We start from the raw sequence: 21,711 nt of genomic DNA, 5'->3' as shown, positions 1-21,711 counted from the left end.
AGCAGACAAGCTTGGACAATTTTTGAGAGACTTGAGCCCTAGTTTCCCTCGGCTTTCCCGAATGTTCAAGCGGACCATGTGCCTTTTTGGTAGCACATACTTGTGCCAAAAGCTCTTCTCCACTTTGAACTTCAATAAGTCCAAGTACAGGTCCAGACTTACGGATGATCATCTTCAAGACATACTGAGGGTCGCAACTGCTTCCTCCCTCAGGCCAAATCTGGCTCGGCTATGCGAGAGGAAACGCTGCCAGGTCTCTAGCAGCAAGGAGTAGGCAAGAGAAGCCATGTTCAGAAGAACAGTTCATTTTCTACAGTGTTCCATTCATGTTCAGAAGAAGGTTATAGAACTGTTAATACAGACATTTCAATCTAAACACAGCAGATATAGAAGACTGAAAGAAACACACAAGTTCACTGACTAAAAACATCTTATTATTATTTTATTTATGTATTACAGATTGATTCATTTTCTTATTAATTCTTAATTTGTTTATTCATTTTTCATATTTTGTGTTAAAAAATAAAAATAAAGAGATTTGAGAAGATTGGAATTTTTTAACCATGCCTTTCTTGTGGAAAACCTAATGCGGCCCAGCCTCACCCAGACTCTGCCTGCAGCGGCCCCCAGCTAAATTGAGTTTGAGACCTCTGTCCTACACCATAAATCAGTAAGAGAGGGTACGACCTCTCTCATGGCCCCAAGTGGTGTGTGCATGCCAGAGCACTCTGGAAGGCACACAGAGTCTTTACAGACTACTCAGGATCAAACCTCTATCATTATGCAATCGATTATACAACTCTAAGCATATATGAGTAAATATTTCTAAGCATAAATGACAATCAACAATATAAACCTTACAGCTGGTTTTAATAACAGAATTTATTTGTTTCTCAAACGAGAAAGAGCTATCGAGAAACACTCCTAAATCTGTAGTTCTTAACTTTTCCAGTGGGCCAAGGTCAACATTATCTGCTAATGCTAAATAGGCTGCCGTTATTAACTAATGCTAATTTGACATGAATTAGCATTATGCACTAATGCTAACACTTACTTTTTTTAAAAATGTGAGTAGCTAATGCTAACACTATTTCCCTTAACTTTATAACAATGTGAACGGCTAATGCTAACACTCTTTTTCCTAGCATTATAACATCTGAGCTGCTAATGCTAAGTAGGCTGCCATTAGCACCTACGTCTAATTTAAGGCAAATACGCATTAGAACCTAATGCTCATATCGTTTTCCTTTGCTTTATAACAATGTGAGCAGCTACTGCTAAATAGCATTAGCTAATAACAGCAGTCTAATTTAATGCAAGTTAGCCTCATTTGCATTACAACGATGTGAGGAGTTAACGCTAAGTATGCTGCCATTAGTGGCTAATTCTAATTAGGGGTGAATAAATATTACCAGCTAATGCTAATATCGTATTCTCTTCCCTTTTAACAATGTGAGCAGCTAGTGCTAGGTAGGCTGATGCTAGCAGCTAATGCTAAAGCTAATTTAATGTGAATTAGCATCACATTAGTGAGGAGTTAATGCTAAGTAGACTGCCATTAGCAGGTAATGCTAATTTTAGGTGAATAGGAATTGGCAGATAATGCTAATACCATATTTTCTTGCTTTATAACAATGTGACCAGCTAATGCTATGTAGGTTGCCGTTATTAGCTAATACTAATTTGAGGTGAATTAGCATTATCCCCTTATGCTAACAATGTTTTTTCTTACTTTTTAACAATACAAGTAGCTAATGTGAACACTTTTTTTTTTATTGAATTCTAATTTTTCCCTTGCGATGTGAAGAGTTAATGCTAAATAGGATGCCATTAGTAGCTAATGCTAATACCATATTTTCTTGCTTTATATCAATATTAGTAGGTAATGCTAAGTACGTAGCCATTATTAGCTAATGCTAATTTAGGTGAATTAGCATTATCCACTAATGCTAACACTGTTTTTGCCAACTCTTTTCCCTTGCATTATAACAATATGAGCAGCTAATGCTAAGAAGGCTGCCATTATTAGGTAATGCTAATTATTATGTGTGTTAGCATTATCCGCTGCTGCTAGCAATGTTTTATCTTACCTTTTAACAATATCAGCAGCTAATGCTAACACTACTTTAATTTCAGTTAAACCTACTTAGCATTAATTAACTTCATTTAGCATTAAGAAGTTTTTGCTATAGGCTACCATTAGTGGCTAATGCTAATTTTAGGTAAATAGAAATTGGCAGCTAATGCTAATACCATATTTTCTTGCCTTATAACAATGTGACCAGCTAATGCTAAGCAGGTGCCATTATTAGCTAATACTAATTTGAGATGAATTAGCATTATCCGCTTATGCTAACAATGTTTTTTCTTACTTTTTAACAATACGCCATTAGTGGCTAATTCTAATTTTAGATGAAAAAGGATTAACAGCTAATGCTCATACTGTTTGCTTTGTAAGAATGACAGCAGCTAATGATATGAAGTCTACCGTTATTAACTAATGCTAATTTGATGAGAATTAGCATTATCCGATAATGGTAACTCTTTTCCCCTGCATTATAACAATGTCAGGAGTTAATGCTAAGTAGACTGCCATTAGGGGCTAACTCTAATTAGGGGTGAATAATTATTAGCAGCTAATACTAATACCGTTTTCTCTTTTTCCTTATAACAACTTGAGCAGCTAATGCTAATTTGATGCGAATTAGCATTATATTAGTGAGCAGTTAATGCTAAGTAGGCTCTCTTTCCGTTGGGTAACAACAAAGTGAGGAATTAATGCTAAGTTGGCTGCTTTTAGCGGCTTATTCTAATTAGGGGTGAATAATTATTAGCAGCAAATGCTAATACCGTTTTCTCTTTCCTTATAACAATATGAGCAGTTAATGCTAATTTGATGTAAATTAGCATTATATTAGTGAGGAGTTAATGCTAAGTAGGCTGCCATTAGCAGCTAAAGGTAATTTGAGGTGAATAAGCACTAGTAGCTAATGCCAATACCCTTTTCTCTTGTGTTATAATGATGTGAAACGTTAATATTGTTCTCAAACAACAGAATGAGAATGAAATATTGATTCTAACAGGGCCCATAAACAGCATTAGCTTAGCAGCATTAGCTTATCAGAGTCTCCATCATGGTCACACAAATCCTTAGCGGAGCAAAGTGGCCTACTTAGCAATAGCTGCTGTAGAAAGCAAAGGGAAAACAGTATTAGCATTAGCTGCTAAATGTGCACTTGAGAACAAATCTATTGTGAATTCAGCCGTGAATGTAGTGTTTCCAGTAAGCTTCCATTTCCAAATGTTAGCTGCTCCTGTCTGCCTCTTTGTCACACACACAGACTGAAATGATTCACAGCCTTGTTTCATCCTTCTGTCAGTGTCACTGACTGTCACTGTGACTGTGGACATACAGCATGGGAAACACACACATGGCTGATACTTGTATCTAAAGTTACAAAATGTTGTCTCTGTCCAAATATTACCTAACTGTAAGTCTACTTTTAATGAAACTCTCAACATGACTTATCAGTTATCATTAATGTTCCTGCAAACAGACTCCTTGAAGACCCCCTACATAAATATCCATGTACTATCCAGCTAGACTAGTGTGTCTGTCCCTGAAAATATTCCTGCATGTGTGATTGTTCATGTCTCATCTGCAGGAAACAAACAGGAAGTGAGTGAAAGACACAGGAAATGATTCCAGCTCTTCCTCCTATATCAGACATTCTCTCCATACCTGAGAGTGTCCAGTCTCCAGCCTGGATCCTTCAGTCCAGCCGACAGAAGCTTCATTCCTGAGAGACCTGGATGATTGTAGCTCAGGTCCAGCTCTCTCAGATGGGAGGGGTTGGAGGTCAGAGCTGAGGCCAGAGAAGTACAGCCTTCCTCTGTGATCAGACAGCCTGACAGACTGCAGACACACAAAACAACAATCCATCTGTTATCCATCTCTATAGCAGCATAACTAAGTGATGGTTCAGGGTCACCTGATCCAGCTCTAACTATAAGTTTTATCAAAAAGGAAAGTTTGAAGCTGATCGTCAAAGTAGAGAGGGTGTCTTTCTCCTGAACTCAAACTGGGAGCTGCTTCCACACCCAGTCCAACATAGCCAGGCTTTCTTTGCTGCTTTGACAAAACCTCAAATCCCAGTCAGAGATGGTGAGCATCATCACAGTGATGATCATTTCTCTGTTAACCCAGGCTTTCTGCTTCAGGATCTGTGCACGCTCACAGAACAAGGAGACCTTTAAACATCATTTCACTAAATGGATGGACTGAGCTCAGCCTACAGATGAACTGGATAAATAAAGATTTGACCTCAGTGTGCTCAGTGTTCCTGTCTATTCCTAACATATTCCTAACATGATAGCTGCACTTTAGAGCTCTAAAACTGGAACTGACACATATTTAAACTCCACATGTTACTCAGTACATTCAGTTCTGACACTCGCCCACAGTCCAACAAAGGAAACATGGAGATCACATCAGTTTGTCACCAAAGTCTAATTATTCCAGAGGGCAGTGTTGATACAACTAAAGTTATTTTTAAGCAAAGTTGAGTTTTTTATTGTCGCAGTACTTCATGTCTGAAGTATCACTTAAATGCATTACACGCTGTTGATGGCAGCAAACAAACCACCCAAACAAACAGAGGTGGGAGGCTTGGGCAGACTACGTAGGATCAGCTTGTGGGAGGAGTCAGGATAAAACCAAAGAAAGACAAGCTAACAAACACCACAGTGAAGTGAGTAGCTACAAACTGCAGGCCGATTAGTGTTGTTGAAGAAGTCGGTCTGAGGAACGTTCTTAGGATCAACAAATGACGGCATGTATGAGCCTCCCTCAAGACGCACCATCACAAGAAGAACACATGAGCTGTAGAAAAAGGAGAGACTATGAAAGCCACGGCGTTACAACGTGCACCAGCTGTTGGTCTCTCTGTAGACCTGGGAGTTATAGTACATGATATTAATGAAGACTGGGAGCTGCATTCTATAGCAAACAATTTGTTATGAGGTAATCAGCTGATCTTACTTTAACCGGAAGCCCTTCACAATAATTGCAAAGCCTTTATTTTGTCCAACTACCATCAGTTCGTCTGTACTGATGGTAACTTAAAGTCACACTAATGCAGTTTAGTTTGTATAGTGTAAGTAGTAGAAGTATACTACAGTACTCTGATCACTGATAGGACAGATTTATGTAGATATACACCTTTGTGTTTAACATTACTGCATTATAGTACTGTGATCTTTGACCTTATATATGGTTATGTTAGCTATACTGACGTATGCATATAACTGGATATGTATCTTATCTATTCATCTTATTTGTCATGTATTTGTATTGTGTACTTCCTTTTTGTAAGAAACCACACACGTGATCACAGCCACAAGAATCAATCAGTGAAAGAATAAAGTGCCTCAAACCAAACCTTAAGCTCCTTATTCCACACGCTGGGCCTTCAGTGGTGCTCTGGCTGACACACCAGAGTGACTGGAGTGCTAAAGAGTGAATCGGACACACCAGTGTAATCCCTGATATCTCCACTACATTTAATCGTCCTTCAGCCTGTGGCTGCAGTTAGCTGGTCTGCTAGTTAGCTGGTGTGCTAGTTAGCCGGTGTGCTATTTAGCCGGTTCGCTAGTCAGCTGGTGTGCTAGTTAGCTGGTATGCTAGTTAGCCGGTTCGCTAGTCGGCTGGTGTACTAGTTAGCCAGTGTGCTAGTTAGCTGGTCTGCTACTTAGCTGGTTTGCTAGATAGCCGGTGTGCTAGTTAGCTGGTGTGCCAATTAGCAGAAATGTGACTTTACAGCTCGGCCTCACTCACTGACATTAGTCAGATATGACTGAATCTATATCACACTTAAAGCTTTCTGTAAATGAAAGGCTCAGTGAAAACGAGGCACTTCAGTCAATTTTAAAACACACACTCTGAATATAACCTGATCCAGACCAGGTTATAGGTTCAGCATCAGTAACCACGGTGATGTAGCCAGGTAAACACTTATGCATTTATGCTCACAATCACTCCAGTTAACCCAGCATGCATGTTTTTGGACTGTGGGAGGAAGCAGAGAACCTGAAGACAACCTACACAGGCCACACTATCACCCTTATTTACAGAATTATAATTTAATTGGGTGATAAAGTAAAGAAAATAAATATTTTAATAAAAAAATATTCATAAATGAACTATTATTCAAGTAAGTAAGTAGAATATATTTATATAGCACATAATCTCGTTTGTATAGAAATGTCTTCATCTGCTTTTTCAAAGAGTCAGTGGAGTCTAGACAGCATAAAGATAACAGCAGGGAGTTCCACAGCCTCGGTGCCTGAAAAGCTCGATCCCCACGTGTGTTGAACCGAGTCTGTGGGACCAATAGTGACCTCTGACCTAAAGACCTAAGTGCTCGGTATGAAGCATGAGGTTTCAACAGGTCAGAGATGCACTGAGGAGCTTCACCATGTACAGCTCTAAAAGTTATGAGTATAATGTTAAAATGAACCCTAAAATTTAGTGGCAACCAATGAAGAGAAGCCAAAACTGGAGTAATGTGTGACCTCTTGTTTGTGCCAGTTAAAAGTCTCGCCGCAGCATTCTGTACAGTGTGAAGCTCCAGAGCTGATTTGTTGAGACAAGTAAAAAGACCATTACAATACTCCAAGTGAGTAGAGATAAAAGCATGAAGAATCATCTCAAGTTCTGCCTTTGACACCAGTCTGAGTTTAGAAATGTTTCTTGGATGATAAAAACAGTTTTGAAACAGTTGTTTAGAGAGTTTCTCAAGCAACATTGAACTGTCGAAAATAACACCTAAGTTTCTGAGACTCGATTTAATGGAAGGACCTAAAAACTGATCTGCTGCCTAATTTCTGAAGACATGTGATCAGGAGCAATGATCAAAGTTTCTGTTTTATCCGTATTAAACTGGAGAAAGTTGAAGTTTCACAATTATTTGATTCCTGAAAGACAATTATTTAAACAAGAAAATGTATCAAACTGAGAATCTTTGAAAGAACAGTATAACTTAATGTCTGAATGTCATCAGCGTAGAGATGATAAGAAATATTATTGTAATATCTGATAATTTGGCCTAGAGCAGGGGTGGGGAACTCCAGGCCTCGAGGGCCGGTGTCCTGCAGGTTTTAGGTCTAACCCTGGGTCAGCACACCTGAATCAAATTCATTACCAGGCCTCTGGAGAACCTCAGGACGTGTTGAGGAGGAATTTAACCATTTAAATCAGATGTGATGGATCAAGGAAACATCTAAAAACTGCAGGACACCAGCCCTCGAGGCCTGGCGTTTGTCACCTGTGGCCTAGAGGACGTATATAAACCAAAAAGAGAATCGGGCCTAAAACAGATCCTTGAGGTACCCCAGAAGGCAGAACGGATGTTTCAGACAACACATGATTCATACAGACAGTCAAAGATCTCTCAGATACAGTAGATACGACAAACCATTTTAAAGCAACACCAGTAATCCTGAACAAGTCCTTCAGCCTATTTATCATGATGCTGTGATCAACAGTATCAAAAGCAGAGGAGACATCCAACTCAGTGCACTCTCCAGAGTCTGCTGCCATCAGAATGTCACCACACACTTTAAGTTAAGCCATCTCAGTGGAGGACAGTTTACAGAAACCAGACTGGAAAATGTCCAGAACACTGTTTTTCTCCAGAAAGTCGTTAAGTTGTTCTGCAACAGTTTTTTCCACGTTCGTTCAATGATTCATTACAATCAGATTTAGTATAGACTGGTACACGAGGAATATCAGGAGAGACAATTTTCATAATTGTATCAAACAATACTTTGGTTCTTTTCTGAAGCCATTAGATTTGAAAACTATTCAGTTCCAGCTTTTTTATCATGTTGTTAAGTGAGGATATTGATTCCTTGAGATGTACTCGATGAACCTCAAGCTTGGAAGCCTTCCATAAACGTTCTAACTTGACAGAATATCTCTTGAAATTTTGAGTATTTTCATTTATCCAGGGATAGAAATTTGAAGAATGGACAACACTTTGCTTCAGAGGTGCCGCTGTGTCTAAATAAAATGGACAAAGTGTTGTCTCCAGGAGTTTAGCTGATTTAGAGTGGCCAGGTACGGTGGGTGTGCTCCGGTTAAAGAACACGGAGGCAGACTTCCAAATTCAGGTGATTTATTCGGTCTGTAGTGAGGATACAGTCACCTGACCTAAACCCAGTGGAGATGGTTTGGGATCAGTGTTGGGCAAGTGACTTTGAACAAGTAATTATAGTTAGTAGTTACCAAGAAGTAACTAGTAACTATTAGAGATGGACCGATCCGATATTACGTATCGGTATCGGTCCGATACTGACCTAAATTACTGGATCGGATATCGGAGAAAAATAAAAAATGTAATCCGATCCATTAAATATCACGAAAGCACCTCACAAAACTTGCAACACGCCGTAACTCACCTCAGAACGTTAGCACGTCGGAGCAGTATGCATCACGTGATAGAGCGGCTGTGGCATGCGGGACCTGTCGGTGGTCTGGATAGCATTTGGAGCTTCGCTAGCAACCCGGCATTTCATCTCCGACAAAGTTATCCCGAGAGAAGTAAAGCAAGTGTGTAAGTCCATCTCTGAATGTTTGTAAAGCATTCCTGCGTTAAGCTTAACAAACGACTGCCTCTTCTTGCTGCTACTTCAATCATGAAACTGCTTAATGATCAGCTGATCGGCTTTTCTGTCTCGAGTCCGTCTCTCTTGTTTGTTTTTGGCCCACTTTGCACCAGAAAGAGGAAACCAGCGGCTGAACAACAGCAGCACGTTTAAGCTTGATAAGCTGTTGTTACAATTTATTTAATATTACTTTCTACACCAGGATCTTTTTCTACATAGCTGACGCTGGTAACTGTGCAGGGGCGGATCTAGCAAAGTTTAGTCAGGGGGGCCGATAGGGCATGAACAGGGAAAAGGGGGCACAAAGACAGACTTTTCTTTCTTATTCTCATTTAAAATGTCGAGCTTTTAATAAATAATTATCTGACACCCAAAGTTTTAATTTGATGTAAAATGAATAGAAGTCAATTACTGTATATAGTGACTATTAAGTCTAATATATATACCCTAGTAAGCTATAGTACTTTTTCCTTTGGGAAGGTACCATCTGTGCAGTCTGCAATTTTGTTTTAGAAAGATGTTGAATCTATTTAATATTTCTTGAAAAATAATTGATTTCTGTGCATTTTTTTTCACACTGCATCAAATTAAGGTTGATTACGTCGATTAAGCATCATGAGGTGGAGCGTGAGGGGTGGTTCCCTATTTTTTATTTATTTATTTTTGTTGTTGCTGGGAGTTGGAACCCTATTAGTTAGGTTGCTTAATATTTACGCTAAGTACTCTTTAAAATACCAGAATAGGGAGGATGGTGTAGGTTTAAGTTTATTAGATTGATCAGTATTGCTGAACTATGAAATGTTTTTTTTGTATACAGGTATAACAGAATAGCTTTAGTGTAGTTGTTGTTTTAAACTTGAGTATGAACTTATACAAAATGCAGCAAGATATTTAAAAAAACAGTTTTGTTGATTAAAAAACACTATATCGGATTCATATCGGTATCGGAAGATATCCAAATTTATGATATTGGTATCGGTATCGGACATAAAAAAGTGGTATCGTGCCATCTCTAGTAACTATACTACTAACTATAGTTAACTCTACGTAGTTACTTAGAGTTAAAATATTGTAAGTCAGTTACTAAAAGTAATTAATTACTTGAAAAGTAACTATTGCGTTACTTTTAAAAAAATGTTCAACCCTCTGGGGTCCAGGGTATAATTGGCCATTTTTAACTACTTTTGATTTGACCTCTATATTCCACCTTTAAAAACTATTTACTTTGCCTGTTTGGTATCATTCTTTTCAGCACAACCTCACGTGTCTGAATTTACAGTTATGTTTTCATTTTGACATACTGTATTAACACAATTGACCTAAAATCAGACAAAAAACAATATGAGTAGACAAAGTTATATTTTTTACTGTTACAACCACAAACATGTTTAATAAATCATTAACTTGAAATCTAATAATTTTAATATTTTAATAATATTTTAATAATAATAATAATAATAATAATAATAATGGATTGCATTTATATAGCGCTTTTCGGGCCTTAAAGTGCTTTACAATGCCACTATTCATTCACTCTCACATTCACACACTGGTGGAGGCAACTACAGTTGTAGCCACAGCTGCCCTGGGGCAGACTGACAGAAGCGAGGCTGCCATATCGCACCATCGGCCCCTCTGGCCATCACCAGTAGGCGCTAGGTGAAGTGTCTTGCCCAAAGACACAATGACCGAGACTGTCTGAGCCGGGGCTCGAACCGGCAACCTTCCGGTTACAAGACGAACACCCTTAAAATCCTATACACAAGGTTTGCAAACAACCATTTTGTTATTTGTAACAATTTACCTTTTACCTTGATTTTTTAAAAATAACTATTTCAAACTATTTACAGAACAATCAGCTGTTCTGCATTAAATAAGATGCCACAAATTATTTGTGCCACTCCAAAAAAATAATTTCTGTCCACCATAAAGGAGAACATCACAGCCTGATACCTGCAGGTCTGACAGCAGCAGGTGTATCACTGCTGTTTCTACCTGGAGACACCGTTTACACTGTAATCTGCATTTGCTGGTTTTGTGGCAGCACCTGTAACAATTCCATTCAATTCAACTCTATTTATATAGTGCCAAATCACAACAGTCGCCTCAGGGCACTTAACATTCAGCAATTGCCTCATTGTTCTGACAGACAACATAAAACTATCCACTACACTACACACTAACTTTTTTTGTTCTTTTTTCCCCTACACACTAACTACACAACACAACATACTATGCACACACTCCAAATACGCTAAACGTCACAAATCTCTCACATCTCACACCGTCACTCCTAAAACTTCCCCCTCTTCCTAAACAACCAAATGTCATGTTGCTATATCATTTTTTTGATTGGTCGACATGGTTCATTTTTCCACCAACAGGAAAGGGATGATTTGGGTTTTTTTTTGCTCATAAGCAGAGAGTGCTTGCTGTGCTGTCCTTAGACAGTAAAAGTGACGAAACTATTGAGGAAAAAAACGCTGCGTATATATTGTTTATCATGACTCTGGTTTTATGTGACCTATCAACACAATTTAAAAACTGGTATATGTCACCTTGTTGCTTTGTAATCTTGAAGTGGTCATGTGATTGGCTTACCATGAATACTTTATTCTTCCTCAGCCAAACAGCAGCACTCATGCGATTGTTTTGCCCCCTTAGCTCCAGGTGTTGTGCCAAAAAGTGATCGTCTGCCAGAAAGTGATCGCTGTCCGCGGGAGTGCATGCAGCTGCTTAACCCTTTAAAGCCGGTCAGAGTGGGCACACTCTGTTTTGCGTAACATAATATTCCAGAAACACGCTTTGCCGATCCGATCAGCTGTTTGTAACACTTCCTACTTTGGAATTGACATCAGCGTGAACTATCGCATATCCGCCATGACCTGCCCAAAACCGGAAGTGATGTCATTTTTGCAGAAATGTATTTTTTACCATCATGGCCTCATAACCCTATACTAGTGTTTTTTTAAAGTTATGTTTGACTTTCTGACTTTCTGTGTTGTTTCTGGGATGCTTAGGACTCATATTGCACTGCTGGAAATAGTTTATTTTGATGCATATGCTGCTTTTTTGCAAATTTGCACTATAATATTTATTTTCGTTTTTCCTGCAGTGTATAGAAATTAGTGTATTTCAAAAATAAAACTATGAAGACACTCAAAATAAATTTCATGTGGTGGGAAACTATTTTGTGCAACTTTTTTGTATTTACGGTTTTGAGGGATAAGCCTCTTAAATTTCTCTAACTAGAAATATATGTTAAAAAACAAAAACGATTTTCAATTTTTTTTTAGTTTATTGCACTTTTTGCAATTTATGTAATTTCTATGCACTTAATGCATGCATATTATTAAAATTTAGGCTGTAATGGTTGTATTGATGTAGAGCAACTTGAAATGCTCCCAAAAATGGCTCCACAGCATGCAAAAATATAATATAAGCTGTGGCGGACTTGGTTCTATGGTAAGTCTTAAAGGGTTAAAGCTGTAGCGCCCAGATTACTTATAGCTACTTCCATGCAGCTGATATAAGATTGGTTGTTGAAAAATAGTAACGCAACCGCACCGAATCCAATTCAGGATTTTGATTTCCATCACACTTCCACTGGATGCCCAGCTGCTCTCCTATTATGTGATTATCATCAACACAGAACTGGAGGATAAGACCGCGGTTCTGGGGGTTGGGAAGCTCATCTTGTAACCAGAAGGTTGCCAGTAGGATCTCTCTGTCTTGGTCGTTGTGTTCTTGGAACACAAGACACTTCACCTACTGCCTACTGGTGTTCGCCAGTGGGGCCGATGGTGCTCAGTCTGTCCCAAGGCAACTGTGGCTACAACTGTAGCTTACCTCCACCAGTGTGTGAATGTGAGACTGAATGAATAGTGGGATTATAAAGGGTCTTTGAGGGTCTCGAAAAGCACTATATAAATGCAATCCATTATTATTATTAAGAGCATCTTTAGGCCTGACTGTGCTCATTCTTCCTCCAACCTCTCCTTACCAAAGATAACAACTACATCAGTATTAGCTCAATAACAATTTCTGCAATTCAATTGTGGACATTCATTTTTAAACCTTGTGTAAAACGATAAAACCTAAAAGTCTGAGTATTATTCTTTGTGCAAACAGCTCTTGCAGGTTACCCCGGACTTAGTAATTAAATAATAATAATGAAAATAACCTTTCCTTTGAGCAGCTGTTCAGGCTACTAAACTCATCCCAGAAATAACAAGTGACACCATTAATAGTGGAGCTACCATTAACAGGTGAAACTGATTTGACCTATAAGGCTACTGCAGTTACTTCTTATCAGGTTTAGTAGGGAAGACATCTGGATGAGGTAGTTAGTAGTATGTAGTTAGTACCGGGCGACTCCCCTCCCCCACATCGGCACCAGAACCCTGTATTATCTACAGGGTAAGAATGCCTGTTTTATCAAACTATGGCCATTACTACTGTGATCATTTGCAGCCCAGTGTGCTGCTCTCTCTGCTGGGATGAACCACTGGAGCTCACCCAGTCATCCCTTTCTTTCTCTCAAGAAGAAGTGAAATAAATGTATTTATTATGTTACGAGTCTAATATTCTTTAAATCAAACTGTAATGAATAAATGAAGCAAGAAGATTTGGTGGCTCCAAGTGTTGTAGAAGAAAAGATAAACATCTCATTTTGAGAAATCAGCCTTTAAAATTAAGTAAGTACTGTGAATAAAAAACTAACAGCAAACCAATCGGTAGTCGCCAATTACTTTTGAAAGTAATTCAGAGTCCAATTATCCACTCAAATGTAAATAAAAGTTCACTTGACAGCTGTATAAAGGTTACCTGTTTATACAATAATATAAGTCACATTTCAAATGATCATCTGTGGAAAAGTTTGAATCCTGACCTGAGAGTTTCCACTGCACACTGTGAACTCTTTAGTCCAGCAGACAGAAGCTTCACTCCTGAATCCTGCAGGTCAGAGTTACTCAGGTCCAGCTCTCTCAGACTGGAGGACTGGGAGCTGAGGACTGAGGACAGAGCTTCACAGCTTCTCTCTGACAGGTTACAGCCACTCAGTCTGAAAAATAAAAGACAGTCATACAACAAATACTCATGTTGAGTTTGTTAATACATTTCACAACATTAAATCTTGACTTTCTATTTTTAGAAGAAACATAAACATACTAAGAAACAACATCATATGTATGAACTTAAATAATTGAATAATTCTAACAACAAAATGTTTTCTGATCTGACCTCAGAGTATTCCGTTTACAGTTTAAACGTTGTAGTCCAGCAGACAGAAGCTTCACTCCTGAATCCTGTAGCTTTCTGATACTCAGGTCCAGCTCTGTCAGACTAGAGGACTGCGAGCTGAGAACTGAGGACAGAGCTTCACAGTTTTCCTCTGAGAGTTCACAGATGTTAAGTCTGAAGATAAAAACATGAATAAAGATTGTTGTTAAAGTGTAATCAGGGTGCAATAGCTTATTGTCTTGTGCTGAGCAGGTTAGTATAAGTTCACTTTAACTTATAAATGAATAAAAATGCTATGGAACAAGGATAACTGGATAAAGTTTACCTTTACTGGTTAAATTATTGATTATTTTTGTTAGTTGATATAAACAAAACCAAACATCAAACATATAAACAAACAGAACTAAACAGAATACAAATTGATCTGACCTCAGAATATTCAGTTTGGCGTGTGGACTCTCCACTGCAGCAGACAGAAGCTTTACTGCTGAAGCTTTCAGGCTGTTGGTACTCAGGTCCAGCTCTCTCAGACTACAGGACTGGGAGCTGACCACTGACAACAAATTTTCACAGCCTTCCTCTGAGATGTTACAGCTGCTCAGTCTGGGAGAGAAAGGGAAAAAACAAAACAAAACAAAAAATATATGTGATCAAATGAAATTTGTTTATATGTTAAACCTTTTAAAAAAACCAAAAAAAACCAACCTATGACACTATGAGTGCTACCAGTCCAGTGCACACGATTGGTACCTTGATGGTACCTTGCTCAGGGGTACCATCAAGGTAGCTGTTCGGTGGATTCGACCCCTGACCTTATGATCATGGGGCGACCACTCTACCTACTGAGCTAATAATTCTGTGTACACTATCATACAATATTAACTAAAACAATTATTTTAGAAAATCTTACTAATTCAGTAATTGTTATGCTATTTAACTGTGAGTAACACTGGATTTTAAACACTAGCTGTATAAAACTCCTCCTGTTAAAGGTGTGTATAAAGGAGATGAGCTGAAATGCAGACTTCATGGAGAATGTTTGCTGTCAGGATATATCAAAGACAAAGCAGAGATCCATCCAGTCTCTTCCACTAAGCCCACAGAGGGAAAGACAACCATTCTCACACACACACCTGCATGAAGTTTAGATCACCAGGTAATCTAACTGCATGTCTGTGGACAGTGGGAAGAAACTGTAGAGGACCCAGAGAGAACCCACTGTAATTCTGTGGGAACACTGGTTATGGAAGCCTTACAGTTAGATATGAATACTGTCAAGAAACAGGACCTGAGTGGCAATTTCAATTATGAAGCCCAAGTTCTCCTCCTTGAATCGCTACCTTATCGTGGTGGAGGGGTTTGTGTGTCCCAGGGATCCCAGGGGCTATGTTGTCTGGGTCTCCCATGGCAAATTGGTCCTGGGTGAGGGACCAGACAAAGAGCGATTCAGAAGACCCTTATGAAAAGGATATCGAGAGAACAGTTTACCCTCCCCGGGATAGGGTTACCAGGGCCCCCCCCTGGAGCCAGGCCCGGGGAGGGTGCCCGAGGGCGAGCGTCTGGTGGCCGGGCCTTAGTCCATGGGGCCCGGCCGGGCACAGCCCGAAGAGGAGACATGGGCCCATCCTCCCGCAGGCCCACCACCCGCAGGAGGCGCCATAGGGGTCGGGTGCATTGTGTGCCGGGTGGCGGCCAGGAGCGGAGGCCCTGGTGGACTGACCCCCAGCTGCCAAGACTGGCAATAGGGACATGGAATGTCACCTCTCTGGTGGGGAAGGAGCCTGAGTTAGTGCGTGAGGTTGAGAGGTACCAGCTAGATATAGTCGGGCTCACCTCTACGCATGGCTTGGGCTCTGGAACCAGTCTCCTGGAGAGGGGCTGGACTCTGTCTCAGTCTGGAGTTGCCCCTGGTGAGAGGCGGCGGGCTGGGTGGGTATTCTAATATCCCCTCGGCTTGCTGCCGGTACGTTGGGGATTTTCCCGGTGGACGAGAGGGTTTGTTCCCTGCGCCTTAGGGTCGGGGAACGGGTCCTGACTGTCATCTGCGCTTATGCGCCGAGTGGCAGTTCAGAGTTCCTAGAGTCCCTGGAGGGGGGGGGGGGGGGGGGGGGGGGTGCTGGAAGGTGCTCCACCTGGAGACTCTGTTGTCCTGCTGGGAGACTTCAATGCTCACGTGGGTAACGACAGCGAGACCTGGAGGGGCTTGATTGGGAGGAACAGCCTCCCTGATCTGAACCCGAGCGGTGCTTTGTTATTGGACTTCTGTGCTAATCACAGTTTGGCCATAATGAACACCCTGTTCGAACATAAGAGTGTCCATAAGTGCACGTGGCACCAGGACGCTCTAGGCCGTAGGTCGATGATCGATTTTGTAATCGTATCACCAGACCTGCGACCATATGTTCTGGACACTCGGGTAAAGAGAGGGGCTGAGCTGTCAACTGATCACCACCTGGTGGTGAGTTGGATCAGGTGGCGGGGGAGGACGCTGGACAGACCTGGTGCACCTAAACGCGTAGTGAGGGTGTGCTGGGAACGTCTAGCAGAGGCCCCAGTCTGCGAGATCTTCAACGCACACCTCCGGCAGAGCTTCAACAGCATTCCGAGGGAGACTGGGGACATTGAGTCCGAATGGACCATGTTCAGCGTCTCCATTGCCAAAGCTGCTGCATTGAGCTGCGGCCGCAAGGTGGTTGGTACCTGCCGTGGTGGTAATCCCCGAACCAAATGGTGGACACCAGAGGTGAAGGGAGCCACCAGGCTGAAGAAGGAGTCCTATCGGGCTTGGTTAGCCTGTGGGACTCCGGAGGCAGCCGACAGGTATCGACAGGCCAAGCGGAATGTGGCTCGGGCAGTGGCTGAAGCAAAAACTCGGGTGTGGGAGGAGTTCGGAGAGGCCATGGAAAAAGACTTTCGGACTGCCTCGAAGAGATTCTGGCAAACCGTCAGGCGTCTCAGGAGGGGAAAGCGGTGCTCTACCTGCACTGTGTATAGTGCTGGCGGAGCGCTGCTGACGTCGACTGAGAAAATTGTTAGGCGGTGGAAGGAATACTTCGAGGACCTCCTTAATCCCACTGACACGTCTTCCGAGGAGGAAGCAAAGTCTGGGGATGAGGGGAATGACCCACCAATTTCCGGGGGCGAGGTCACTGAAGCAGTTAAACAACTCCTTGGTGGCAGAGCCCCTGGTGTTGATGAGGTCCGCCCCGAGTTCCTGAAGGCTTTGGACGTTGTAGGGCTGTCCTGGTTGACACGCCTCTGCAATGTTGCATGGTGATCAGGGGCAGTACCTGTGGACTGGCAGACCGGGGTGGTGGTCCCCATCTTTAAGAAGGGGGACCGGAGGGTGTGTTCCAACTACAGGGGTATCACACTCCTCAGCCTCCCTGGGAAAGTCTATGCCAGGGTGCTGGAAAGGAGAGTTCGTCCGCTAGTCGAACCTCGGATACAGGAGGAACAATGCGGTTTTCGTCCTGGTCGCGGAACACTGGACCAGCTCTTTATCCTCTCGAGGATACTTGAGGGTGCATGGGAGTTTGCCCAACCAGTCTACATGTGTTTTGTGGACTTGGAGAAGGCATTCGACCATGTCCCTCGGGGTGTCCTGTGGGAGGTGTTGCGGGAGTATGGGGTGTCTGGCCCATTGCTACGGGCCATTCGATCCCTATACAACCGTTGCAAGAGCTTGGTTCGCATTGCCGGCAATAAGTCGGACTCGTTCCCGGTGGGTGATGGGCTCCGCCAGGGCTGCCCTTTGTCTCCGGTTCTGTTCATAATTTTTATGGGCAGGATTTCTAGGCGCAGCCAAGTGGCGGAGGGCTTTCGCTTTGGTGGCCTCAGAATCTCATCTCTGATTTTTGCGGATGATGTGGTTCTGTTGGCTTCATCGGGTGAGGGCCTCCAGCTCGCACTGGAACGGTTCGCAGCCGAGTGTGAAGCAGCGGGAATGAGGATCAGCACCTCCAAATCTGAGGCCATGGTTCTCAGCCGGAAAAGGGTGGAGTGCCCACTCTGGGTCGGGGATGAGTTCCTGCCCCAAGTGGAGGAGTTCAAGTATCTCGGGGTCTTGTTCGCGAGTGATGTGAGAAGGGAGCCGGAGATCGACAGACGGATTGGGGCTGCAGCTGCAGTAATGCGGACGCTGCACCGGTCAGTCGTGGTGAAGAGGGAGCTGAGTGTAAAAGTGAAGCTCTCAATTTACCGGTCGATCTACGTCCCTACCCTCACCTATGGCCACGAGCTGTGGGTAGTGACCGAAAGAACGAGATCGCGGATACAAGCGGCAGAAATGAGCTTCCTCCGAAGGGTGGCTGGCCTCTCCCTTAGAGATAGGGTGGGAAGTTCGGCCATCCGGGAGGGGCTCAGAGTAGAGCCGCTGCTGCTCCACATCGAAAGGAGCCAGCTGAGGTGGTTCGGGCATCTGACAAGGATACCCCCTGGGCGCCTCCTGGGTGAGGTGTTCCAGGCATGTCCCACCAGGAGGAGGCCCCGGGGCAGACCCAGGACACGCTGGAGAGATTATATCTCTCGGCTGGCCTGGGAACGCCTTGGTATTCCCCCGGATAAGCTGGAGGAGGTGGCTAGGGAGAGGGAGGTCTGGGCCTCTTTGCTTAGGCTGCTGCCCCCGCGACCCGGCCTCAGATAAAGCGGATGAAGATGGATGGATGGATGGAAGCCCAAGTTTTCCCTCCATCCTGGATGAAAACAGGACAGTCACAGCAGAGATTTATAATAAAAAAGGGAGAGTGTGCACTGAAAATGAGATAAAAAACAAACTGCTGGATTTGGAGACGTGAACAAGCTGACGATAATAAACCTGTCAGAGGGGCTGAAGGATCAGAGCTCATGTTCTTATTGGCTGGGCCTGGATTGTACTTTGATAAGAGATATAGACAAAAATGTGTCAGAAATACTGCTGGACTGAAAAAATATTTACTGAGTGAATGATAATCATTTAATTCACTATTTTTATGTTTTTTAACTGTTCTTTGAACTCAGCATTTCTGATTTATTTCCCATGGTTTTAAGATTTTTATCGATTATAAGATTTTAAGCAATGAGTTCATGTTTACTTACAGAGCTTTATTGGAGGCTTTGACCACTGGCAGCATTCTCAGAAGAGCCTCCTCTGAAGCAGAATATTTCTTAAAGTCAAACTCATCCAGATCTTCTTCTGATGACAGTAACATGAAGGTCAGAGCTGAGCACTGAGCAGGAGACAGTTTACCTGTGGAGAGACTTCCTGAAGTCCTGTATTGTTGGATCTCCTCCACTAGAGAACGATCATTCAGTTCATTCAGACAGTGGATCAGATTGATGCTTTTCTCTGCAGACAGATTCTCACTGAGCTTCTTCTTGATGTACTGGACCGTTTCCTGATTGGTCTGTGAGCTACTTCCTGTTTGTGTCATCAGACCTCGTAGGAGAGTCTGATTGGTCTGCAGTGAAAGACCCAGGAGGAAGCGGAGGAACAAGTCCAGGTGTCCATTTGGACTCTGTAAGGCCTTGTTCACAGCACTCTGGTGAAAAGATTCTTTTTGGTTTAAAAAGCTAAAACTCTTGGAGGTTATTTGTTTCTGTTCAAGAAGATTTTTTCCAGAGTTGCTGAAGGTCAGATGGACATGAAGAGCAGCCAGAAACTCCTGAACACTCAGATGGATGAAGCAGAACACCTTGTCCTGGTACAGTCCTCTCTCCTCTTTAAAGATCTGTGTGAACACTCCTGAGTACACTGAGGCTGCTCTGATATCGATGCCACACTCTGTCAGGTCTGATTCATAGAAGATCAGGTTTCCTTTCTGCAGCTGATCAAAAGCCAGTTTTCCCAGAGACTCCATCATCTTCCTGCTCTCTGGACTCCAGTGTGGATCTGTCTCAGCTCCTCCATCATACTTGACCTTCTTCACTTTGGCCTGAACCACCAGGAAGTGGATGTACATCTCAGTCAGGGTGTTGGGCAGCTGTCCTCCCTCTCTGGTTTCCAGCACATCCTCCAGAACTGTAGCAGTGATCCAGCAGAAGACTGGGATGTGACACATGATGTGGAGGCTTCGTGATGTCTTGATGTGGGAGATGATGCTGCTGGCCTGCTTCTTATCTCTGAATCTCTTCCTGAAGTACTCCTCCTTCTGTGGGTCAGTGAACCCTCTGACCTCTGTCACCATGCCAACACAGTCAGGAGGGATCTGATTGGCTGCTGCAGGTCGTGTGGTTATCCAGAGGCGAGCAGAGGGAAGCAGTTTCCCCCTGATGAGGTTTATCAGCAGCACATCCACTGAGGTGGACTTTCTAGGGTCAGTTAGGATTGTAGTTTTGTGGAAGTCCAGAGGAAGTCGACACTCATCCAGACCATCAAAGATGAACACAACCTGGAAGTCTTCAAAGCTGCAGATTCCTGCTTCTTTGGTTTCAGTAAAGAAGTGATGAACAAGTCCCACCAAGCTGAACTTTTCCTCTTTCAGCACATTCAGCTCTCTGAAAGTGAATGGAAATATGAACTGGATGTCCTGGTTGGCTTTGTCTTCAGCCCAGTCCAGGCTGTATTTCTGTGTTAAGACCGTTTTCCCAATGCCAGCCACTCCCTTTGTCAGCACTGTTCTGATTGGTTCGTCTCTTCCAGGTGAGGCTTTAAAGATGTCTTCTTGTCTGATGGTTGTTTCTGGTCTGTCTGGTTTCCTGGATGCTGTTTCCATCTGTCTGACCTCATGTTCATCATTGACCTCTGCAGTCCCTCCCTCTGTGATGTAGAGCTCTGTGTAGATCTGATTCAGGAGGGTTGGGTTTCCTGCTTTAGCGATGCCCTCAAACACACACTGGAACTTCTCCTTCAGCTTAGACTTAAGGTTACGATGACAAACAGCAGCTGGAAGTTCTGAATAATAATAATAAAAATACAACTTTAACAATCATATTTTACAAAATGCTGATGACAATTTCTGACCCACTGAGAAATGACTGAACACACTGGTGTCACAAGTCTCTCATTTATCCAGCAGCTTAAATCTTTAGATAAATCCTCTTACGTCTCTGCAGACGGTCAGCCAGCTCCTCCTGCTTCATTCTCCTCAGGAAGTCCACTGTGATCTTCACAAATGCCTCTCTGCTGCTGCTCCTCTGCTCATCATCCTCCCTCTGAAACTCCAAGCACTGGGGCTTATTTGGATTCAGAGCCTTCTGGATCTTCTTCAGCTCGTTCTTCACAAAAGTGATGATGTTGTCCTCCAGCAGCTGGAACAGAATATTTATGAATGACCCACCACTCTGAACTATAGTCCACACAACATCCACTTCTTTACGATCAAGGGGCATATCATCCACGAACTCTTTACCAATTATAGGTTTGACTTTATCTGATTAACTGAGACTTTGTCCACAACTCCATGATCCCAAAACGTTGATGCTGTTCATATGAATGCAGCGATTTCAGTGGGAGAAACATTTCACTGGTGTTCAGAGCTGAACTACCAACAGGTTGATGATCAAAGCCAGAAACTTGGAGATGTTTCAGGTGACTGAGTTGATCGTACAGACAACTGGTCTTAAAGGTTCACTCTGTTTACACATACAGATCAGTATTTAAGGTTTGACTCTCATCATCCACTGGAGCACAAACTGGGCGTCATCAGGACACTACAACACAGAACAAACACCATCCCCACAGACACAGCAGCCAGCGAAGCAGAAGAACTTCACATCAAGAAGGTCCTGAGTAAATGTGAACGCTGGTTTGAGGGCGGAGTCAAGGAGGCCATTTATGTCAAAAGGAAAGACCATCTCTGAATGGAGGAGGGGCCTAAGGGT

General features: G+C 42.5%; 2 protein-coding genes across 2 annotated transcripts in view; both read right to left on the bottom strand.

Annotated features, from left to right (window-relative positions):
• The window catches only part of LOC143415993 (protein NLRC3-like), a 155,018-nt gene that overhangs the window by 128,015 nt on the left and 5,292 nt on the right, over positions 1–21,711 (bottom strand). The gene's annotated exons all lie outside the window — the stretch shown is intronic.
• LOC143416068 (protein NLRC3-like) lies at positions 13,884–20,865 on the bottom strand. Its single transcript, XM_076881441.1, has 3 exons — positions 18,988–20,865; positions 14,341–14,514; positions 13,884–14,085 (listed from the first exon to the last, which is right to left on the bottom strand). The coding sequence occupies exons 1-3, from the start codon at positions 20,601–20,603 to the stop codon at positions 13,884–13,886; spliced, it is 1,992 nt and encodes a 663-aa protein (XP_076737556.1). The 5' UTR covers positions 20,604–20,865.

The sequence above is a fragment of the Maylandia zebra genome, unplaced genomic scaffold (assembly GCF_041146795.1).
Source record: "Maylandia zebra isolate NMK-2024a unplaced genomic scaffold, Mzebra_GT3a scaffold11, whole genome shotgun sequence".
In the NCBI taxonomy this organism is placed as follows: Eukaryota; Metazoa; Chordata; class Actinopteri; order Cichliformes; family Cichlidae; genus Maylandia; species Maylandia zebra.
The sequence above is the reverse complement of the archived record's forward strand: the minus strand, read 5'-3'. Positions and strand labels throughout refer to the sequence as shown.

Coding starts and splice junctions, on each gene's coding strand:
- LOC143416068 (XM_076881441.1), bottom strand. CDS start 20,603: ATGGAAACAGCATCCAGGAAACCAGACAGACCAGAAACAACCATCAGA. Junction 14,515..18,987: donor AAAGCCTCCAATAAAGCTCT/GTAAGTAAACAT, acceptor TTTCTCTCCCAG/ACTGAGCAGCTGTAACATCT. Junction 14,086..14,340: donor GCCAAACTGAATATTCTGAG/GTCAGATCAATT, acceptor TTTTATCTTCAG/ACTTAACATCTGTGAACTCT.